Source organism: Triturus cristatus, chromosome 8 (assembly GCF_964204655.1).
Source record: "Triturus cristatus chromosome 8, aTriCri1.1, whole genome shotgun sequence".
Lineage (NCBI taxonomy): Eukaryota > Metazoa > Chordata > Amphibia > Caudata > Salamandridae > Triturus > Triturus cristatus.
This window is the reverse complement of record NC_140591.1, coordinates 930,700,752-930,721,853: the sequence shown is the minus strand read 5'-3', so window position 1 is coordinate 930,721,853 and position 21,102 is coordinate 930,700,752. Positions and strand designations below refer to the sequence as shown.

General features: G+C 43.1%; 1 protein-coding gene across 14 annotated transcripts in view; it reads right to left on the bottom strand.

Moving 5' to 3' along the window:
• Positions 1–21,102, bottom strand: part of DMD (dystrophin) — a 7,596,173-nt gene that overhangs the window by 4,134,258 nt on the left and 3,440,813 nt on the right. For 12 of the 14 annotated variants that reach the window (XM_085622447.1, XM_085622454.1, XM_085622458.1 and 9 more), the window contains 5 exons: positions 19,581–19,718; positions 15,961–16,131; positions 11,618–11,740; positions 2,124–2,261; positions 107–259 (listed from right to left, as the gene is read on the bottom strand). In XM_085622447.1, the coding sequence (XP_085478573.1) occupies positions 107–259; positions 2,124–2,261; positions 11,618–11,740; positions 15,961–16,131; positions 19,581–19,718 (723 nt within the window). The remainder of the gene's footprint in view (positions 1–106; positions 260–2,123; positions 2,262–11,617; positions 11,741–15,960; positions 16,132–19,580; positions 19,719–21,102) is intronic. The other 2 variants (XM_085622449.1, XM_085622463.1) reach the window with 1 other exon arrangement.

Here is a 21,102-nt window from a genome sequence, read left to right as displayed (position 1 = left end):
AGTTCATTATATTAATTACGGAAGCACACATGCAATAAACGTATTTCAATCATTCAAAGTAGGCACATTCTGACAAATGTAGTATTCTTCATAAATAAGAAGCTACCTTTAATTTCTGTTCGTCTTTGGGATCTGGAAGACTAGCAATTTTTTTCTCAATGTCATCCAAACATTTCAAGAGATCATCAGATTGTCTCTTATACTGATACCATTGGTGGGAAACTTCTAAAGCTTTTTTTCTTCTTTGTGTTCTTAAATCCTATGGCGAGAATGGATAAGATTAGCATATCATAACACATCCCTAACACTAAACTTTTTTTTTTTCTTTTCTCCAAAGATGTTTAATTGTTATGTCTGAGATGGTTACCCAATATGAATGTTAGTATGTTCACAATATTATCACATTTTGCACAAAATTTAACAATGGTCCATTCAGCTATGTCTCTTCAGTTCAGAGTGTGTGGTTATAGATATGGGTAGGGTAAATATATGCAAACGTATCGTTTCCCATTGAGAATTCCACAAACATGTGTTCTCCACTGCACAAAAACTGCTTAACAGAATTGCACCAAATGCGTCATGTTGGTGTTTTGCTCAGTATAGGTTCCCTTGTTGGCTTTGTGTAAATCCGTTCAATAGTTCTATAGATATGTTTGTTACAAAAGGTGCTGGGTGAGGTTGAAAAGGTTAAAAAATGTTTGCATTAATATGAGAGTGGTCGGTAGAAAATCCGAGGGTTCAAAACGACAGAAATAAACAATTCAAAATGTCTTTTCTACTGCTAGTCAGCCCTGTGAAAAACTGTCTGGGTGAAAGGGAGACAGGATACATTGACTCCAGGGCGAGGAGTAAGCTATGCCTTGCAGCACAGTCAGCTAGGCAGGGCTGACTGGGGCAGAGGACCAGGGCTCAGGAAGTGACAGGAGTCCAGGCTCACTGCCCACATCCTGCTGCGCGGAGGAGGAAGGGAACATGATGGTGCACCCATTTATTTATTAATAAAATATCCTTTACCATAATTTTTTTAACTATTGCTTGCCACAAGGGAGAATCTCTGCCTTCAGCCATTCAATCAGGGGACTTCTTAGTAATTCACAATATCCTTACGATGGACAATTAATAGTTGAAACAGTAGTAGCAGTAATATCGTCATTATTACTATATTTACCACCACAACACTAGTCATAGCAAGTGGCTATTTTGTTGAATTCAATTACCTCCTTAGAACTTAGAATGTAAACCGCATAGACCAGCATCTATCATGACACAGGGCTAAGGTACAGGTTACGTCCTTTTTAACTTTCAAAAACATTTTGTACACATTGAAACATACCCACATACATTCATAGCTTAATTACTATTGCATTTATGCTAAAGAGTTTTCAATCACTTACCATCAGACCCCCTGGTTTTGTTTGAGTCACACTTTGAAAAAAGTCCATTAGTTAAGGCGGAACATCAATATTGCAGGTTTGTACCATTTTTACAAATTCAATGCAGTCTAATATACATACATGAAGTGCAACATATAAGGCAGACTCGTGATTCTGATGCCAAGATTGAAACATCCAACCAAAGATAGTGTAATAAAACTGAACATCAAAGCGTGCGGGTTCTTGCCGAATGCAACTCTGACCCATAACAGTTTTGCAAGAGAATAAAGATAATTTGGTTCAGGAGAATAAATCTATACAGGCAGCTTCATTAACTGGCATTCTTCAAAGCAACAAGGCAGGTACATGGGAGCAACTAACATTTGTGAAAGAAATCATTAAGTTCAATCAATGAATGGAGGGAAGGCAGTCTCAAAAACAGCCAGAGGCACCGAGCCAATTCAAACTGATTAGGGATATGCAAATTTATAATCAGCACTGCACAGAATGTTTTCATAAATGCTTTAATTTGTAAGCACGATTATTTCGGCACTCAAACGTGTGCCACTGTTTCGATTCATCTGATATGTCTGCAAAACTAGTTCTTGTCCTAAATATATTTTCGATTTACCAAGTCCACGAGGTTGAATGTGTGAGACCGATATGCATTAAAAAGGCCACTCATTAGTTCTCCATGGAAAACTAAAAAAAGGGAATTTTAAACGCGGTTTTATAGCTGGAGCGACTTACCATGAGAGCATTATGCTTGGATTTCAACAGCTGTTGCTTTGTCTTTATTTCTTCACGTTTCTTCTCGTCTGTGAGTCTCTGTTGGAGGTTATCGCCTCTTTGCAGCAGTTCTTTCACCGAGCCTTCAGTATCATCCTTCTGTCAACAAAAAAAACACAATTTCAGTTCCTGCCAAATATAAACTATGTTAAACAACAAGAAATGTCGTCCCTTCCCAGAGTCAACCGATAAGAATGTGCATTACATTGTGTTTGTGAGGAGTTACTATGCTGCCACATGAAGCTACATACATTGCTTGCCCCTATGACCCAGACACATGTCTGTTCTGAGAGTGTTGAGGAGTAAGCCTTGTTAAGCCGAGAAGACATTTAACACCCTCTTACTATAGCATACAACTATATACTTGATGATGGAAAGTACACAAAATCGGAAATAAATGTGTGAGGTAAAAATAAAACTTTTTCCGTGAAGTAGATGAGTGACTTCAAGCAGTAAGAATGATGCCAAACCACATTCTATTTGGTCACAAAGATATAGGGACCAGACGTATATATAAACTGGCACAAAAAGTATTTGCAAATTGTGGGCGGACATTTTTGGGTTCACAAAATAAGGAGTCGAATAATGACTTGCCTAATTAGTATTCATAAAGTAGGTTGCAATTAGCGACCGCCTGTGATTGTTTATAATCGCAGTGATGGTGGCCTGCCAAGAACAGCAGCCAACCACACTTGGGATTGCATTATAAAATGGAAAAAAATCTATTTAGATGTAGCCTTAGCTCCTTAAAGCACTTGGGCTGCTTTAAAAACTTGTTGAAAAAAATCAACTTTGGAACACTTCCGTGAAAGTATCACTGCCTACTTTCCTTGAAGCTGCCACCCAATCTCCCTATGGAGAAGGGGTCTAAAGGGGACCCCTTCCCTTTCCCAACCAGTTACAACGCTAACTTGGGACTCAGTAATATATGGTTTTGAACTGGAATTACTACATACCATTGATGCACAGATTACCAAATCGAATTTGGATTGAATGCCCCTTCCAAATTTCAATAGGTCATTATTTATGAACCTATTTTGAAAATCTTTTCCAAATCACAAAATGAAGTTCGCCTATACGTAAATGGATTCCTGCACTTGCACCCTCCGTATTTCACCGAATCGAAGAGTTTGTGGCCCTAATCCTGTTTTATGGAAAGTGTATGGTTTATGGCTTCTCCTAATGTGCTACACTGCAAAGGACCATCATTCTTTGTATTTATATGTATGCGTTGGCCACAATCTGATTGATTTCACCTTTTTTTTGCCGGGGAAAGACCACATCCCTCTTTAGATCCATGATCACTGCGAGTGCCTCTGGGTATTGGGTGAGATCTCAGATTCTGACACTTTCAAGGGGGAAGCGTATCAATGAACATCCTGCCACACTGTTATTCTCCTCTCCCAGCAGGGAAGGTGACAGAGTCTGTGGGAACCATGAAGGTAAGCAGGGCTGTGGAGGGCCTGCTAATATCCATCCTACACCACCAGACTTGTGGGTGTTGGGCTAACCCAGGCACAGCGTTCAGTTTTGCTTGTCAGCATCCCACATTCAGAGCAAACTTCATATATGTCTATGAGGATGTATGATGTAACAACGCGTACCATTACAACACGGTATGTTACATCGCGGTTTTAACAACGCAAGTCGTTACATCGACTTGCGTTGGAGGGCGCTGGACATAGGAATAGTGTGAATTACTATTCCAACTCCAGTCTACGTACAGTAGGGAAGGTGTTGGAAAGTAATTCACACTATTCCTTATCCTACAGCGCCCTCCAGTGCAAGTCGGTGTAACGACTGGCGTTGTTAAAACCACGATGTAACCATACCGCGTTGTAATGGTTGCGTGGTAAAGGATGTTTCCCGTCTATGAGGTTGGGGCACTCAGTACCCACTTCCTCTGACCTCAGGAAGAACCTCTGGGCATTCTCAGGGCTTAATTTAGAAAATGAGTGTCGGTGACCAAAGTGTTGCTCAGAAGCCTGCGGCTGGCATTATTAAATGTCAGCACCCCGAAGACCAAAGCTGAAGAGTTCTGCATCTACCTCAGGCCTCTTTAATGTGCGGCCAGACAGTGCCTGCCACTTTCTCTCATGCCTGCAGGTCCCTGCTCTCCTTGTTCATGGCAGCTTTTGCATCTTTCTATTCCTTTTTTTCCTGTTTGTGTTTTCACTCTATCTCACTCAGCAAATGTTTGATAAAAATAAACAAGTGCTGGCCCCCCAAAAAGAGTGCCAGTGGCTCCCACAGGCAACTGTTGGCTCAAATTGAGCGCATCCTCTCATTCTGCCATTATTGAGACACCTAAGAGGGCACCATTTGTCCCTTGGTCAATAGCGAAAGCCAGATAGGCCGCCCGATGGACTGCCAACATGACCCCAACAGCTGCACAGAGTCGCTTAAAGGTCAGGTTGGTCTAATTCTTTTACATACAGGGTTTGGTAAAAGGGTGTGCACACCTTTATGGGGATGTAGTTCTCTCTGGCACAAAGGACGATGGCCAGGGGCTTGCTAATTGTCACTCCGTGTCTAGGGCAGGGTGGGTTCTTGATGGGATGTTGTATAAAATGTAGGTAATTGTTTATCAGGCTGCAGTCTGGCCTTGAGACAGGGGGTGCTCACAAAGTACACCAGTTCAGCCATGTCATGCCAAGTGGTCTGATTTAGAGCAACAATACATATTGTCTTAGACCATACTTGGGGAAAAACTTTGAGAGCTCAGTAGGCCTCTGTGTGAATGAAAGGGGAATCCTCACAGCACTTCAACATTGTTTCCTAGTTATGTTGCTAAATTAAATAGTTCCTGGCCCGATGTCACAACAACAAATCCAATGGTTGTGGAAAAGGATGGTGTGGTAAGCTACCCTGGTTCTCTAGATCACATGCTATGGGAGACGTCCCACCGACACTGAAGGAAGATGAACGTGACTTCCTCAGGTAAGCACAGAGTCCAGTGGTTGGATTTTTCCTTCAACTCAAGACATGCCAGTCACTGACTTCGACCAAGAAAGTTACACAGGATCCCTTTGAATGGAATATATATTAAGATCTGAAGAGGGGATGTGAAGAGAGCCGTGTTCCTTCTGTTCTTGTTTTCAGGCCTTGACAAAACTCTGACTGCTGCCACTCTCTTTTAGGATGTCTAGGAAGGAAGACGAAGTTCTCAGCCTCTAGTGAGACATCTGCCATTATTCACTCATTCAGTTAGAAGGGCGGTAAACAGTCTACCTCAACATCGATTTTACTCATTCAGTGCCAGCTCACCCATGGATTTTCAGCTTGTTTACAATTGTTGTTCAGATGCATTACATGTTTATTTTCAGCCCATTTTCCATAATGTGTTGAGAGACCTAATGCACTAGGCAGAAACAAAGGATGAGTGTTCTTGTTAGAGACTCTGGACATCCATCCATTCTTATAATGGCTTCTTGATCCATTTTGGACTGTTTGGGTGTCTATTACTGAACTATATTTTATTTGATGCCACCTAATATTCCTATTGTTAAATACTAGTTTGCCATGTGGTGATGAAGGCTATTTTAGCTGATTCCTCAGAGGGCACTAAGCTATTTTTGCTGTATTTGGAGTTGATGACCGATCAAACATTCAAACTCTAGACTGTTTTAAACTGCTGCCCCTGCTATTCCTCCACTTAACTGGCCTCAACACTCGCATCCATCTAACTTATAGGGGTTCCGCCAATTACTCAGAACTTATTCTTTGATTCTGAAAGCTCCTTCATAAGAGGAAAGGGTTGGCTGGTCTCATCATTACATTTAATGACAAGAAGGCTCTATGGCAACCCAAGGTGCATTGTAGCAAATTCTGTACTAACATCCCCTTCTTAAGCTTCAACACTCTTATCTGGCAATGTGCTGCACCTGTAACATCAACACAAACTGCACCTAGAGTGCTAAGTATTTTTGATATCTTTCAGTGCACAGTCTGTGGTTTGGCTGCAGAGACTAATTTGAAGTGAATTTGTTCAAGGACATTTCCACACTGATTAACATACAGGTCCATGTACAATTCAATATATTTGCCAAACCCATTTTTCATTTCCCCAGTAGGAGCCAACATAAAAATGGTTGTTGCCTACATTTTCCTACTCGTATTGTTCATGTATAGGAATTGTTTAAGGGGCTTTACCCTGCATTATTATTTATTCCATTTCCTGTTATAGCTATGAGGGCCAGCCGTTGTGTTCTCTGTTTTACATCCTTTTCCCACAGTTCTGCTGAACTGGCCCTGTCCAATTTCTATCAGGATAATCTCTAACTGCCAAGTGAAGCCACCTCCCATGAGAGGAACCATTTGTTTATGCATCGTTAACAGCAACATAGCTCATTGTACTCAGCCATCTCTGTGCCTGTCACTTTGGAAACGGGGAACCCCTCTCAATTGTTTTACAGAAGAGCACACTGTTAAAACTTCTCGAGTAGAAAGCTTTTTTTTGTCATGTGGCTATGTGATATTATCACAATGATGAAATCCGGAGTCAGGGTTTCTATGCTGTCATTCCATAGACCCTGCCATACTATGTCTGCAATTCCTCTAAAAAATATAAGTTCATTTTTCTCAGATGCAACAGGGTGCACACAGGCAGCACATATCTCATTGCACATGAGCGCTATACCTTGGATCATCTACTGTCATTGCTTAATTTATGCTGGTGCTTGACCTGTGCTCAGCTCCGACCCTTATTTCTCAACACCAGCATTTATATCTGGCAGTGTACCACATGGTGGTGCTCTCAATTTTCTCTTTTAAAAAAAACTCTTTTCATTAGGTAAGTTACTGGCACCTGGCGGTGCGTCAATCAACAAATATTTCCAGACATTTGCATTGCTATTTTCTTTACATCCATGTATTTTGTTGTATATCATATATAATCATAACATTAATGCTTATCTTATCAAAGTTTAATGTGATACAGTGTATATTTCCCCCATTGTTTCTTTACCCATTTCACTAACCAATAATTCAGAATCCTCTACATTGTGTCCATTTCCCCCATATTCTGTCACATTTCTTTGGGCTGCCCCTGCACTGCAACACCAGTCTAGGTCTTCTTTCTATTTCACAACGCTCAGTGGATGGCTCGTACCACATTCCCTTACTATATTATGTTCGGCTACTATGTCCGCTGTCATGAGCCATATCTTGGAGTATTTTGGCAGACATACAAGTGATGTGCCATTTGCCCTCACATGGTATCTCCTGACCTATTACCTCGGACATGACCTGTATCACTTCTTTCTATAACAGTTGTATTTTTGGGCACGCACATACGATATAGAAAAATCGACCCACTTCCCTACAGTCCCATGCACACTGGTCAGTATTGCTGCGTCCTATCCAGTGTAGAAGCACTTTAGAAGTATACGACCTATGGAGTATGCTCAACTGTAATCGTGCCCTAATCGCTACCTCCCTCGGACTCTGTATCACTTCTGTCCATCGTCCAATGTCTCTTAATGTTCTTTCCAGGCTTCTTTAAGAGATATTAAGGGCTCATGGGAGTTATTCATTTTTTTTGTACACCAAAGAGACAGCTGTCTCTAATATGGGGTCCAGGAGTAATCTATCTTCAAGTGGAGTATATTCTGCTAACTGCTCCCCATCGGGATATGTTTTTTCAGAGCATGATTAAGTTTGTAAATACCAAAGGAACTACTATCAGACATTTGATAGTACACTTTTAGATTCTCAATACTTATCAATGTTTGTCCCCTCCATATGTCCCCTAGATATTCTATCCGAATGGTTTGCCATTTATGGAATTCCTTTAGTTGGCCCACTTCCCGTAAATAGTTGGAGTGCCATAGCGGTGTTCGTTTGGTCAATTTATCTTTCTAACCTAGTAATGTGGTGGCTTCCCTCCATACGTGTACTGTCGTCTCTATGTGTGAAGGAAATGTGCCGCTCATAGGTCGGTGGTAGAGTGCAGTTAGGTATCCTCCCTCTCCCATGTGGTAGTGATCAGATCTGTAAGCTGGCTCCTCTTTCCCCGTAAACCCCCACTCATTGATGGTTATGAGTTGTGCTGCCCAGTAATACTTTTTTATATCTGGAATTTCCAGACCTCCCTCATCAACACTGCATTGCAACTTATGTAGGGCAATTCGGCCCTGACCTCCATCCCACAGGAGCAGCTTTGTGGGCAGATGTACAACGTAAAATTGCATGCGGAAACACAAATGTACTGAGACTTGCTATTAGGAAGGGGCATTCCCTTCCCAATAACGACCACAGAGCCATGTATGAATGTTCACAAATTACAGCCCTCTTTAAGAGGGTGGTAATGAAGTTGCAAATGGGGAGGGGTCCGCAGGTCGTTAACATTCCAGGTCAAGACCCTTAATCACTGTTTACGTGGAGGGAAGCCTGTAGCTTATTTATGTCCTAATTTCTGTCTGACATGAGTATATGTTTGGTTACTCGCGGCGTACCCGTGGTGCCATGTGCATGCAGCAGATCTGACCCACCCTTTGTGTCCCTTTGGTAAGTCACGTCCCTTTCCAGCTCCCTGCCAGGTTACCAACTTGTAAAACATGGAAACGAAGCCATCTCTCTGATGGCCACATAAACACTGTGAACGCCCCCTCCCTGCTGCCCTGCACTGTGGGTTAAGAATCACCCAACCCCCAAATTGCAGGGTGCCTGTCACCCAATAATAACAATCTCAACTTGGGTGAGCCTTGGGCCAGAGAGTCCTTCGCCCCCGACCTCCCCAACATACATCATGTAGGTGCTATGTCAACATGTATTGAGGCAGATGCAACATCATAATTTTACATTTCTTCTTTCTATAGAATGACATAAATCTTATCTGTATATGAGATCTTTGTCCAGTGGGCCCTTAGATTGTTGCCACTGTTTTGTTCCAGTCCATTTTTATCTGCAGACAGTTTGAAAACCCCATTGCCTGTAGAATCTCTCGAAAAGTTGTCATTCCTGCATCACTGAATTGTGTTGCCCTTCCTGTCAGTGTCCATTAAGCAGGCCTGTGTCCGAGTCTCTTTCTGATGCCTTCCCTGCCGCTGTGCCCTTATGCAGATGTCTTGACTTTATGGCCATTCTCCAGCCCTCCAACCAGTCATGTGCTTCTCCGGGGGTTGTGAATATCCATATCTCGCCCTCTGCTATCACTCTATGGGTTGCCGGGAAAAACATAGAGTGCTTAATATCCTGCGCCCTTGGGTCTTTTACATTCCAAAACGTTTAGTCGTTTTTGCAGCACTTTCTGCGTGAAATCGGAGTAAAGGGAGATTAGGATGTTTTCATATTTCAATGGTAGGGTGTTTCTAGCCGCATGGAGGACTACATCCTGATCTCAGTAATTAAATAGTTTCGCTATTATGGGCCGTTGCAGGGCGCCTGGCCTCGGACGCACACCCAGAACTCTGTGAAATTTTTGATAGTCCTGTGCGCTGTAGTGATTTAGTTATAAGGACCTCTACAAACAGGTTCAATTGCCTTCCTTCTGCCCTTTCCGGCACCCCGATTATGTGGATATTATTTCAGCAGGAGCCCCTTTCTTGGTCTCCCAGCTTGCCACCCAGCTCCCTCGCCATCTGTGTCAACTTTTTGACTCGCTTCTGTAGAGTCTTTGTGTCAGTGAGCAGCTCTGCTGTCGTTCCTTCTACCTCCGTTACATGGTCCTTCATATTGCGGAGGCCCACTCTCAACAGCGATACCTCCATCGTAAGAGCATCGATTTTCCCCACCAGATCAGTTTTTATCCCTTGTATAGCAACCACTACGTCCTGCAGCATGGGTGCTGGGGTCCCTGTCTGAGACATTACCGTATGTGACCCAATTGCTTCAGTTTCTGCTGGAGTGGACATTTGGTCTTTGGGCAGAGCATATTTATCCAGTTTCGTCGGGTGGGAGGGTGCGAGCTCCTCTGCCGCCGTCATACTTGCAGCTGTGATTGCACGTGGGGGTTAGCGTGATAGGCGGGTCTAGTTTATTGATGGGTTCCTTGGTCTTTGTCCCAGGTTATAGCGCAAGTGGGTGCCTTTCAATTTGGGTGGTCTACTTGCGTCACCGCCCAGTATTTCACCGCACTGTCTGTTTTGTAGCCTTTTCAATGGGTGGTTCCTCTCCCCCAATGTCATTGATGATTCCGCAACGGAAGACCCCAGGTCCAAATCCCAGTAGAGGATACTATGGAGGGGAGGATCCTCAGACCGTCCCTGCAGCGTATAGTTTGTATGTTCTATGAGTCCTCCCACTGTTCTCCACTGTGGTTAAGTCACACAACCTGGCCTTTATAAAGCTGCGTAGGCCTCTCCAAAATGTCCGTGCTTTCACTTGCGGCTGCCGCTGATGCTTCATCTAACCTCTCGCCTCCACACTGTCAAGGTAGCTGCTGTACTTTTGCTTACACTGTTGTGTTACCCCCGGATCATGTGCCCCGGCCTCGCCCTCCAGTTGCCACCATTCTTGCGTGGGCCTAGCCCTCATGATTGCGGGTTTCTCTGTGCCCCCATACTTCCAGCATTTCACGGGCCCCAAGCGTTAGCCCATGGTGTCTTACAGGTTTTCTGCGGTGCCGTTCTTCTCTGTCTCTTCACTTCTTGTGCAAGGCCGGCCGGCAGCCCGCATCATCGCTGGGTCGGGCTGTGTGTTTTGGGCAGGGCTTACGGCCAGTTCATCCCGCTGTTTGCTGCGCGCTGTTCCCCGGCTTTGCCACTTGAGCCCGGGGATGTCGATCATTAGCAGGCCCCTCACTGTCCTGCCTCCATTTCAGGTCCGTTGTTGGTCTTCAGGGATGGTTCTACACCTGGGAGCTTAGCGGGGCATGAGGACCTCACTCACACCCGAGTTTCTGATATTTGTCCAGATTTAAAGGAGGAAAGCCGGGGTGGTCCGACTGAGCCACTCGATCAAGTGGCCATTGCTCTCCACGGCAAGCCACCCAACCCCGGTTCTCTCTATTTTCGAGCACTGTACATGGACAGTCTTTAAAAAATGAATATAGTTTAAAATTAAAATAATAATACATTGTGCCGTCCATTTGTGCAGCTTTGGTGACATGGACTAATCCATACTGTCACATTTGCTGGCATGTGATGGATGCTGGATAACAGTGGCCCTGGTAATTGGCAGTGCTGGTCCAGGGTTCAAGCTGCAGTGGCCTCTGGCGAAATACCTTTGGCCCTGACACTTATTTATTTATGTATTTATTGTACCAATTAAGCAGTGTCTATAGAGATATGAACGTGTGTGAATAAAAAGGATTTAAAGAGAATCGAGAACCAGGAAGGAAAGTAGTGGCTTCAAATATAAAATCGTTTTATTAGTACAAAGCTGTGGCAAAAACCTTATTTTGAGGTCAAATACTGATCTCTTTAACGTTTGTAAAAATAATCTGCGGCATTCTGTTGTGTCCATGTTCCTATTTGTGACGCATGCCCTTTTCAATTTACTCTGTGCCAGTTTACCATATCATTATTGAAGTCTTCCTCTTTCAGATTCACCCCCTGCTGAATTTCAGCCTCCAGTGGTTCAAGCAATTTCTGCATATCGGAGTTGAACTGCTCCAGTTCCTTCAAAGGAATTGCAACCTAAAAAAAAAGAAATGTGAATTTAGAGCAGAAACTAATTTAGCAAGGATATAAACAAACCGAAAGAATTTGCCTGACTCCCTGTTGCTAAACTAATGGCATGCATTGCATTTTCCATCAGGCCTGCTTAAATATGGATACCCTACAAGTACAGGAAATGCCATAGAACCCGTTTGGGAAAATATTTGTCAACACCAGCAAAAAGTAACATTATATATTTAGTCACTGAAGAAAGACGATGATCACTGTCGTTTTCCATGGTCATGCACACAGGCATTCTATAATAAATGATTCAGAGATTTATTTTTTATCTATTTATGAAATGCATAAACATTATTACCATAGGTCTAAGACATTTAGTGTGGAATACAGTGGTTTAATCCGATTGGAATGAAATTGCAATTGAATGTGCGTGTAGCTTTTACTATACCGTTAGGATCATCGTAATTTAAACAATGGACAATCTGTCCGGTTCTGAAACGCACACACAGGCATGCAGTTTGACACACTCACGCACACCACATGCGTGCGCGCAGACACACTAGCACACCTCAATATTTTCCCATTTTCTTTCTGCTTTTTTTTTTTTAAAGTGGACATCCTCTCCTTTAGGATTGCCCACCACCAAATCCTATCATTTTTAAGAATCAAATCTGTTTTTTGAAGTTTTACAGATGGATACACCAGTGTCTACAACCCTGAAGCTGGCTGCATTGTAGGTGAGTTTAAGAAAAAAACAAATCCCCATATATTTGATCCGAGTAACTCATTTGTTTCCCCCCCCTTTCACTTACATCCTCCATTCACCAAGAAAAGAGTGTCAAATCATCTGCCTAAAGTAACCCTGTATTATTTTCGAACCCCTACTTTGTGGCTGATCACTACCTCAGGGACTATCAATTTTCCACCCTTACAGTTATTGAATAAGCTGAAGTGGGACAATCCTCGGCATGGCATCTGGGGGATGTGGGTTCTCTCTATTCCAAAGAGAGAAACCCAGGAATGGGACCTTCAACATGTTGAACTTTGGAGCATTTTGTGTTAACATGAGTGCTATGTGGTCCATTCCCAATATGTTTCATAACCTGTGCAGCCAATCTTGCATTATGGTAGTCACAGTTTTTCCCCTTAGGGCTGTAATGGTCCGTTTAACCACTGTCATGGCCAATGGCACCTGTCTGCCCTGTTTTCAGTATAGTTGAAACATGAGCCTGTTAGGTAAGCCCAATGTTCTGTACATCAGGCACCTGAGTAGCTCTGTGTGGAACACATCATGCCTAGTGCATTTGGGAGACCTTTCTCGTAGACCTGCAGTCCTGGACAGTCCCATCATAGCTAAATAGGTGCCCTGCTATTCTCACATCGTCTTTAACATTTGCCCTTGTTTTAGGCATCTTGTTCATGCAGAATTTTAGGTGTAGAATACCAACAGCTTACCAATTTAACTGAGGCTTCTCTAATTGTGGGCATTTGAGATGTGACTTGTGCTTTGGTATAGATTTGCCACAATTCTTTGTCTGTAAGACCACTGCCCAACTCTATCTCTTATCACAACTGGACTAGTGATTTCTACTCTGTCTCACTTTTTGCAAGAATTTTATATAAGTCTGATACCAACCTCTTGTCCCCAGATTCCAGATCAACCACTCTTCAAATATCATCATGTGAAAACAAGCATTTGATTTACTCTCAAACAGCGAAAAAAAAATCTGACAATAATGGTGCCGTTCTCTCTGAGGGATCATATACTCTTTCTTTAGTTTTTAAGTCTTTAATACCCACCTCATGAAATAAGTCTTCTGTTCTGGTACAGGTTGCATTCCTTCATGCCTTGAAGGGAAGCAGATCAAGTGAGAAGGTGTGTCTTGGCCAAAGAGAAGATGCCCAACTTCTTACAGTGCTGGAGCCCAGCCGCCTGTATTTATATATCATTCATTGAAAGTCAACTCTTATACCTACCAACTTGCCCCTTCAATCTGCAATGTATAAGAGTCAAACGCAATTACACAAACTGCTCATTGCGTTTGTTTAAATATGTAATTCAGATATTATAGGTCTCTCCCACTGACAACACCACCACAGGATCTCAGAAATCTCCTCGAACCTCAGAGCGGTGCCGGATCAACACTGTGGACATCAAGAAGGACTCCTGGTGCCCCGGACAGGTGCTGGTGTTGCCGAGGTTTGACTTAAATTCCAGAAGGGTAAGCCACCACATGAGTGCCTGGGGAGACAGAAGCGTCCTCCAACTCAAAGTATGCAAAGACACTAGACAGGTGGATGCAAGAAGATAGCATCCAGCAGCCAGAAGACTCCAGAGTCTCACATTACCCTTGCGTCTATTCTACAGCCCAGTACAGGCAAATTAACCAATCACTGTGCCATTTTGGTTTGGGCTAGTAAGTTACAGATGATGTCATACAAAGCTCATGGGGGGGGTATCATTTGATAAATTAACCCATCAGCTATAAACATTCAACACATATATAACAAAAGAACCTGAGAGGGTTATTCCTAAAGCTTTTAAGATAGGTGCCCCTGAGTAAATTTCCTTGACCCAGCCACCAAACTCCAGCAAAAGAAAAATTATCAATCCACCCTTTGCCCTGCCAGAAGCTGAGTGAATTGATGGGGCAAAGAAGTTGTCTCAAAAGTTCTCAAAAATTTCAGCGCTCCGCCCATCATCTCTTTGTGTTTACTAAGCATGAGTTTTGTCCTCAATAGGATTGATAACAGAAACATCATTTGTTTGGACCAGCGGCCAATGGTCTCCTGTTGGGGCAGTCCCTTCTGTTTTTCTGTTTACATGATGGTGGTAGGGGCTCAGCCACTTGCTCGGACCCACTGTCGTTTACGGTTGGGGCTCCCTCACACGGCAACGGATCAAGAGGCTGAATCTGTGCATGAGTAATGTTGAGGATACCCACCTCGGTACAGGCACTGAAGAGGCTGTGTTGCATAACCATACACTGTCTGCTGGTTTGCCCACTGTGGGATGGGAGCCTTCGACAACCCTCTCATTCTGAGCAAATTCCTCCTCCACAATTGTATTTTCGTCTTCTAAAATCCCCAAACCAGAGGATAAGAATAAAACACAGGCTTTATCTTGTCGAGATTCATAAGGCATCGGTTCCTTCCATAGGGCAGGGTCCCCAACAATCTCTAGTTTCCCTCTCTGCAGTACTTATGGGTTATGTACTGTGCAGGCTCAAGAAGAGGTACAATTTATGATCCCCCAAACCAGTCCCTGGTGTGCACTACATAGAGGAACAGATGACACAAATGATAATCCTCCTCACATCGCACTTATTAACAGCCACAGGCTAGGGATTCCTAAAGATTGATATTACGATACCTCCACCATTCGATATTCAGAGTTCGAAAAGACTGGGGAGGTATTTTAGGACCTATCAACAAGTCAGTCTGGTTAGGAGGTGTTATAGGTAAATCACATACACGCCTCCAGCTACCAAGTAAAAATAAAGTCCTTACCGGGGAGCAAATGTTATGGTTGCACGGTGAAAATGCAGAGAAAAGGGAAATGGCCCTGCCCTGCCTCTTCCTGGTGCTGACGAGTGCTGCCCTTGGCCCGGGTGTAGCCCGCGCACAACAAGCACCGCGGGAGCGAGTGGTGCAGTTTATAGAGCAAGCAGGTGAATCCATTTGAAGCAGGGCAGGTGGTTAGGGAGCCTCCTCACACTAAAAGAGCCTAGGACTCCAAGTCCAGCTTTTCAACTCGCTGCCCCAGCCAATGCAAAAGTAATGCGACCCACACTGCGGGAGCTGGTAGAGCGCTTTATAGCGCTAGCAGGTGAATCCGTTGAAGCAGGTCAAGTGGTTAGGCGGCCTCCTCGCACCAAAAAAGTCCTGGTTCTTCAAGCAATGCTCTTATAGCCCCGCTGCCCCTGCAAAAGTAACACGTCTTGCGCCGCAGGAGTCAGTGATGCGCATTATAGAGCTAGCAGGTAAATCTAGTTTAAACAGGATCAATTAGGATATTAAATCTTTAGGTGAACATTCTAGAACTGCATACAGCTGCCAGCAGAAGCCCTAAATTAGTCTCAGCAAGGTAAATAGGTAGGAATATCACACTGAAACATTAATTTGAACCCATCTATTCTTGTATTGGGAGTGTGGGAATTTAGCAACATATAGCATTCGTCCTGAGAATCTCTCTCCAAGAAACACACGTCTTCAATTGAGGAACACAGCTGTCTTACCCTTAAACTCTTAATTCTTTGGGATATAAGTACAAATCTTCGGTTGACATCTGACAACTTGGGTTCCACTACTTGCGCGCAGTGCTGTCCACGATTCGTCATCAACTCCACAGCTTGTTCACGGACTGAGTCCACCTTTGGCCGCATATCATTTAGTTCAGCTTTTAAGCACTACAATCCGAAAGTAAGGAAATCATTTTCAGTTTAATGTTCTGGAAACAATAAGCGCTTAGCAAGTCAAAATGGAAATAATCAAACTACTCTTTTATTTCTCTTTCACATTAAAACAAGTTTGACTATAAATCAGCATATAGGAAATGTTACAAAACTACAATGAGGATTATAAGGTGTATAAGTTTCATGTTATCCATACCAGTAGGCAGTTTATTTTAAGAGTGTTTGGTCTGGAGAAACACAAACATTTAAAATGTACTACAGTGGTTGGCATTACTAATGAGAATGTATTTCTAACCAAACAAACCCTTTATAGCAACATTAAAATAATGAAGGACTGGGGGAAACATAACATTCTAACTTATACCATGTAGTTTGCATGTAGCTCTTTGGCGAGAGTTCATAGGACACTGTGCTTTATTAGGATTGAAACTCATGAACTGTAATGAACACAAGGATCTACATGGTGCAGGTTCTTTGCAGCAGGAACATTCGCCCTCTCCGCTACATTATGATGAGTCAGAACTGCCACTTGGCAAAACTCAATCTGTCTCTAGCAGGAACTTGAATCACGAGTGATCTTGACATTTCTATTGCTGCCTGGAAACTGTCCAACACACAAGGACCACTGCCGTAGGTGCTTTCCAACCCATAAGGTTTTTCTAAACATGGCACCCGAACAGGTCAGTGCCAGGTGCGGCTACACTGGTCATACCACCCTAGAGACATCTCTGCCTACACCTCAACCAAACGTGGGGGTGATCTGTTCACTTTCCAATCCTGGGAAAAAGAGCTACTCCAGTCCTTGGCTAGAGTAACTTTCCAATCATTTCCCGGGTGGAAAGAGGAACAAAGTAGAGATTGTTAATGGCCAAACAATTACGTTACAAGGCAAACCACACCTTATTAACACCCACTTCCAACACCGTGGGTAGGATTTAGTACCGTGGATTTCTATGCATTCGTTGTGGAGAAACTGACAGAAGTAAATCCATTTACGCTTGCCAGAAATACATTTATGAGTTCTTGACGTACTCAAAAAAGGTTATTTTCACCCAAAACTTAAGTTTACTGTCAAAAATACTTTGTGATTAGAGCCACCAATGTCCAAGTTACACTATAAAGGGGAGACAGAATCTTTTTCACTACCGTGCCAAAGTCTATCTTCCCAATTAGCTAACTGATCACTGTAATATCAAGCACAGAAATTGTCATACACTGGGGTCCCTAATATGTCAGGGAATGGAGACCAGAATATAGTGGCCCAACTAAGTGTTTTACCTAAAAAAGGAAAGGGCTCTCACTCACAGAGGGGACATCTGGTTATACACAGTGGGCTCCCCCTGGAGCTCTTTTATGCAAGGAGGTTATTTTTCTTTTGTATGCCGTATCTTAAGGAAAGAGGACTTGTTCAAGAAATGTGGGGGTTGCAAAGTTTTTTAAATAGTGATTAATAAAGGGGAAGCTGTCACTCAGGGAAGCAAGCGACAGAGGTTAAACTGCGAGAGCTCGGCTGCAGTGCACTTTAATTTCCTGCCCGATGACCCTTTGTCTGAGTAATGGGACGTCTTCCAATCGCAAAACAGCCAGTGTGTGGAATCTAGGCAGTCTGCTTACTTGTGGCCACTTAGAAATAAGGGCAGCCCTAAACAGCTGGTGGTACGCCACCACCACACTACAGTCAAGGTACCCTAGACACATGGACAAATCATACCATTTGCTACAGACAGAGGTCATCTCCTCAAAGGTTGGAGATCCCACTATAGGAAATAGACCCATGACGAGCTACAGCAAGGCACCAAATGAACCAGCGTTAGGCCATGAGAAGGATGAATTTCATTCACCAAAGTACCATCAGGTTGTGACCATGTCTCATTTAGATAAAAATGTTGAGCATAAACGGAAAGTAATTCCACAAAGTTGAATTTTTTTTAATGTCCTTTCACTGATTCAGTTCAGTTTGTGGATCCCTGAATGAAGCAGAACTACTTCTCATTGTATTGTGAAGCTGGCCTGCCTCTGATAGTGCAATATACTGCAAGGGCTGGTTTTTAGTGATCCTCCTGAAAGAAGTATATTGACAGGAGGAAAACTAAAATAAAATCAGCCTACGGTGCCAAACTTCAACCTAAATGCCCTACATATGTTTGTGAACATTCCTTACATCTATTTGCAGATGGGAGAGTAGAACTCTCCACTATATTTCATAGGATGTAGAGAAGATAGCTTTAGTCTAACAGCTGGAAGCTCATGACATTACACGGCTATTTTGCATTAAAAATATTTTGCATTAACTAAGTTATCCCCTTTTGAGACACTCCTAATTTAGTCTATTTCAAGAAGATCTTTGATTCGTGTGGCTAGGCTCGATGAATGCAACAGTCATATTCGAATTTCTAAAACAAAATGTGGAAGTTGGATGGCCCACATGAAATGTACGAGTTATTTACTGCATCAAATATTCAAGAGAAACCTTATGAAATAGTCACCTAGGCTAAGCAGAACCTCCAGGATAAGCCAGGCCTACACTCTGTCAGGATAATGGAAGTAGTGTATTTGGATTATTGCTTCAATGACACTGTGTTCTGAAATCAATCTGCTTGAAGCCTTATGACCTCTCTGGAAAAGTGCACCCTTATGCTACTTGAGTACCCATGCCTCTCCAACTTGAATGGCGTGCAGCATTGAACGGGGTCTTTAATGCACAACGATTGTAAAGTGGCTCACTTGCTCAAAGGAGGAAACAAGTTGACATGAGTCATTCTTATGTTAGGACAACTCCAATTTGGACAATTTTGTTTGATTGTATTCTACTTATTTCGAAAGGTGGGAGGACAGCTGTTTTCCTATCTAACTCATGACTAACTAGAAGCAAATAGAACCAAGGTCCTCCCCCAGAGGCAGTTGAGACAAAGGATTCAATAGAAATTCAACATCTAAAACACACTTCACTTCTGTGGCACTGACAAGGACCTTCTTGTGAACATCAGCTAGAGGAATCAGAGCTACAGATATCTCCCCCAAAGTAACCTCCAATTGCAATGTCAAAAACTTGCACACAAAAACACTCATAGAACAACCATGAGGATGGTTCAGATGATGGAAAACCAGCCACTAGCCAACTCCTGCATCATTGCTTTAAAACAAATAGGCTTCAGCTTGATGTATCGCTGAAGGCATGTCATACCACTCTATAGTTCTATTCAAACACCATGTTCAGTGTGCTCACAAGTGGGTAGTGGCATTGAGCACACCGCTGCATAATAGTAACTCTGAACAAATTCCATGAGGTAAGCAATGAGGAGACTTCACTTTTATTAAATCCTCAGGAAATATCCTGTTTTCATATATCGTGATTTACACTCTAATATTAAATTAAAACAATCAAGAAACCCAGAGAAACATGGAGAGAGTGACATGAATAATATTGTTTTAAAGAGAAGTACCTTTGCTACCTTCAGTGTCTCTTCTTTCTTCGGAGGCTTTTGTTTCTCAGTTTCGTCCAGTAGTAGTTCAGTTCGATTCATCCAGGTGGTGATGTTTGCAACACTCTCGTCAAATGTTTCCATTTGTTGCTTATACTCCTGTTTAAAAGAAAATGAGAAATGATAGCCCCTGAACAAATCTAAATACTTTCCAGTGCACTTCAAGTTTGAAATCCTTATGGATCTACAATAAAGTATTGCAAAGAAAATGTAGGTGTTTCATTTTGAAAATTCTCTATGCCTTTAAAGCTAAACCGAAATAGATTTGAAAATGTTCCAGTGTGAATATATTAAATGAGAAAACTGGTTCTTTTGCTTCTTTGAAGATTTTATTTTCTCAATAGAAAAACTGGTGGTGCCTTAAATAGTACACGTGATGCCAATGACAAATTCTGGATGCATCATTTCTCAACAACAGTGGGCCATAATTTAACCAATTACACACCATTAAATGAGTAATAATTATCAGCAGAGTATTTTTCCAAGAGAAGCCATTTCAGGACTGTTCAGCAGTGCTTACTATGCCAGATTTTAAAAAGCCTAAGGTAAAAGAATTATAATAGGAAAGTTTTTTCTTCCAAATTCCTTTGTTGACCATGTCTAATAATAGACAAATATTGTCAACATTTGAAAAAACATATACAAATAATTATGAAGTGATAAAGAACTTAGGGCCTCATTACAATGATGGTCGGTTGAGCGTCCAACTGCCATTGGGTTGGAAACGGGACTGCCGACAGGGAGTCGGTGGGCCCGCTTCCCAAATTAGGATGCAACCGCCTTCATGGCGGTCGGAAAGTGTATATTTCCCATTTCAGCTTGTGCTGTGGGCTGCAGCACAAGCAGCAGTAGGAAAATTACCCTTTGTAAACATCCATGCACCGTGCGGCAGGCACTGTGCGATGCCTGCCACGCAATGCATGGATGTTTGGGGGTCCAGGCCTCATAGCGGAGGCCGCGGAGGTCGAGGGCCCTGCCCGGGACCCCCAAAGTCCATTTCTGACAGCCTGTCTTTGGCGGTCGGACCGCCATAGAAAGGCTGTCAGAAACTTGCATCGTAATCCCCATGGCAGTGCCTGAGCAGGCACTGCCTCCATTTTGTACATTATGATCTGCCCTCTGACCCGACGGACTCCTGGAGCCTGTTGGAGGCAGAGCGGATTCCCTCTGCCTTGCTGTGCTCCTGCCTTGCTGAGCTGCCCTGCTGCCTGCTGTTCTCCAGCCTGGGTGAGAAGGACTGGAGCTGCATCACTTGAACCCAGAGTGACTGCAAGGGCGTGCTGGCTTGCCTCCTGTTCCAAGTCTCAGGGATATCAATGACTTCCATGACCTGCATCTGGGCTCTGCAAGCTGATAGTATTCCCTGCCAAGTAGTGCCTTCTCAGTCTGCAACCCTTGGAAGTGAGACCTAAGGTGCTTCTTCAGCCAGAACCCACGCATCCTCATCGGAACTGGTGCATGTTCGCCTTTTTTGTGAGTCGGA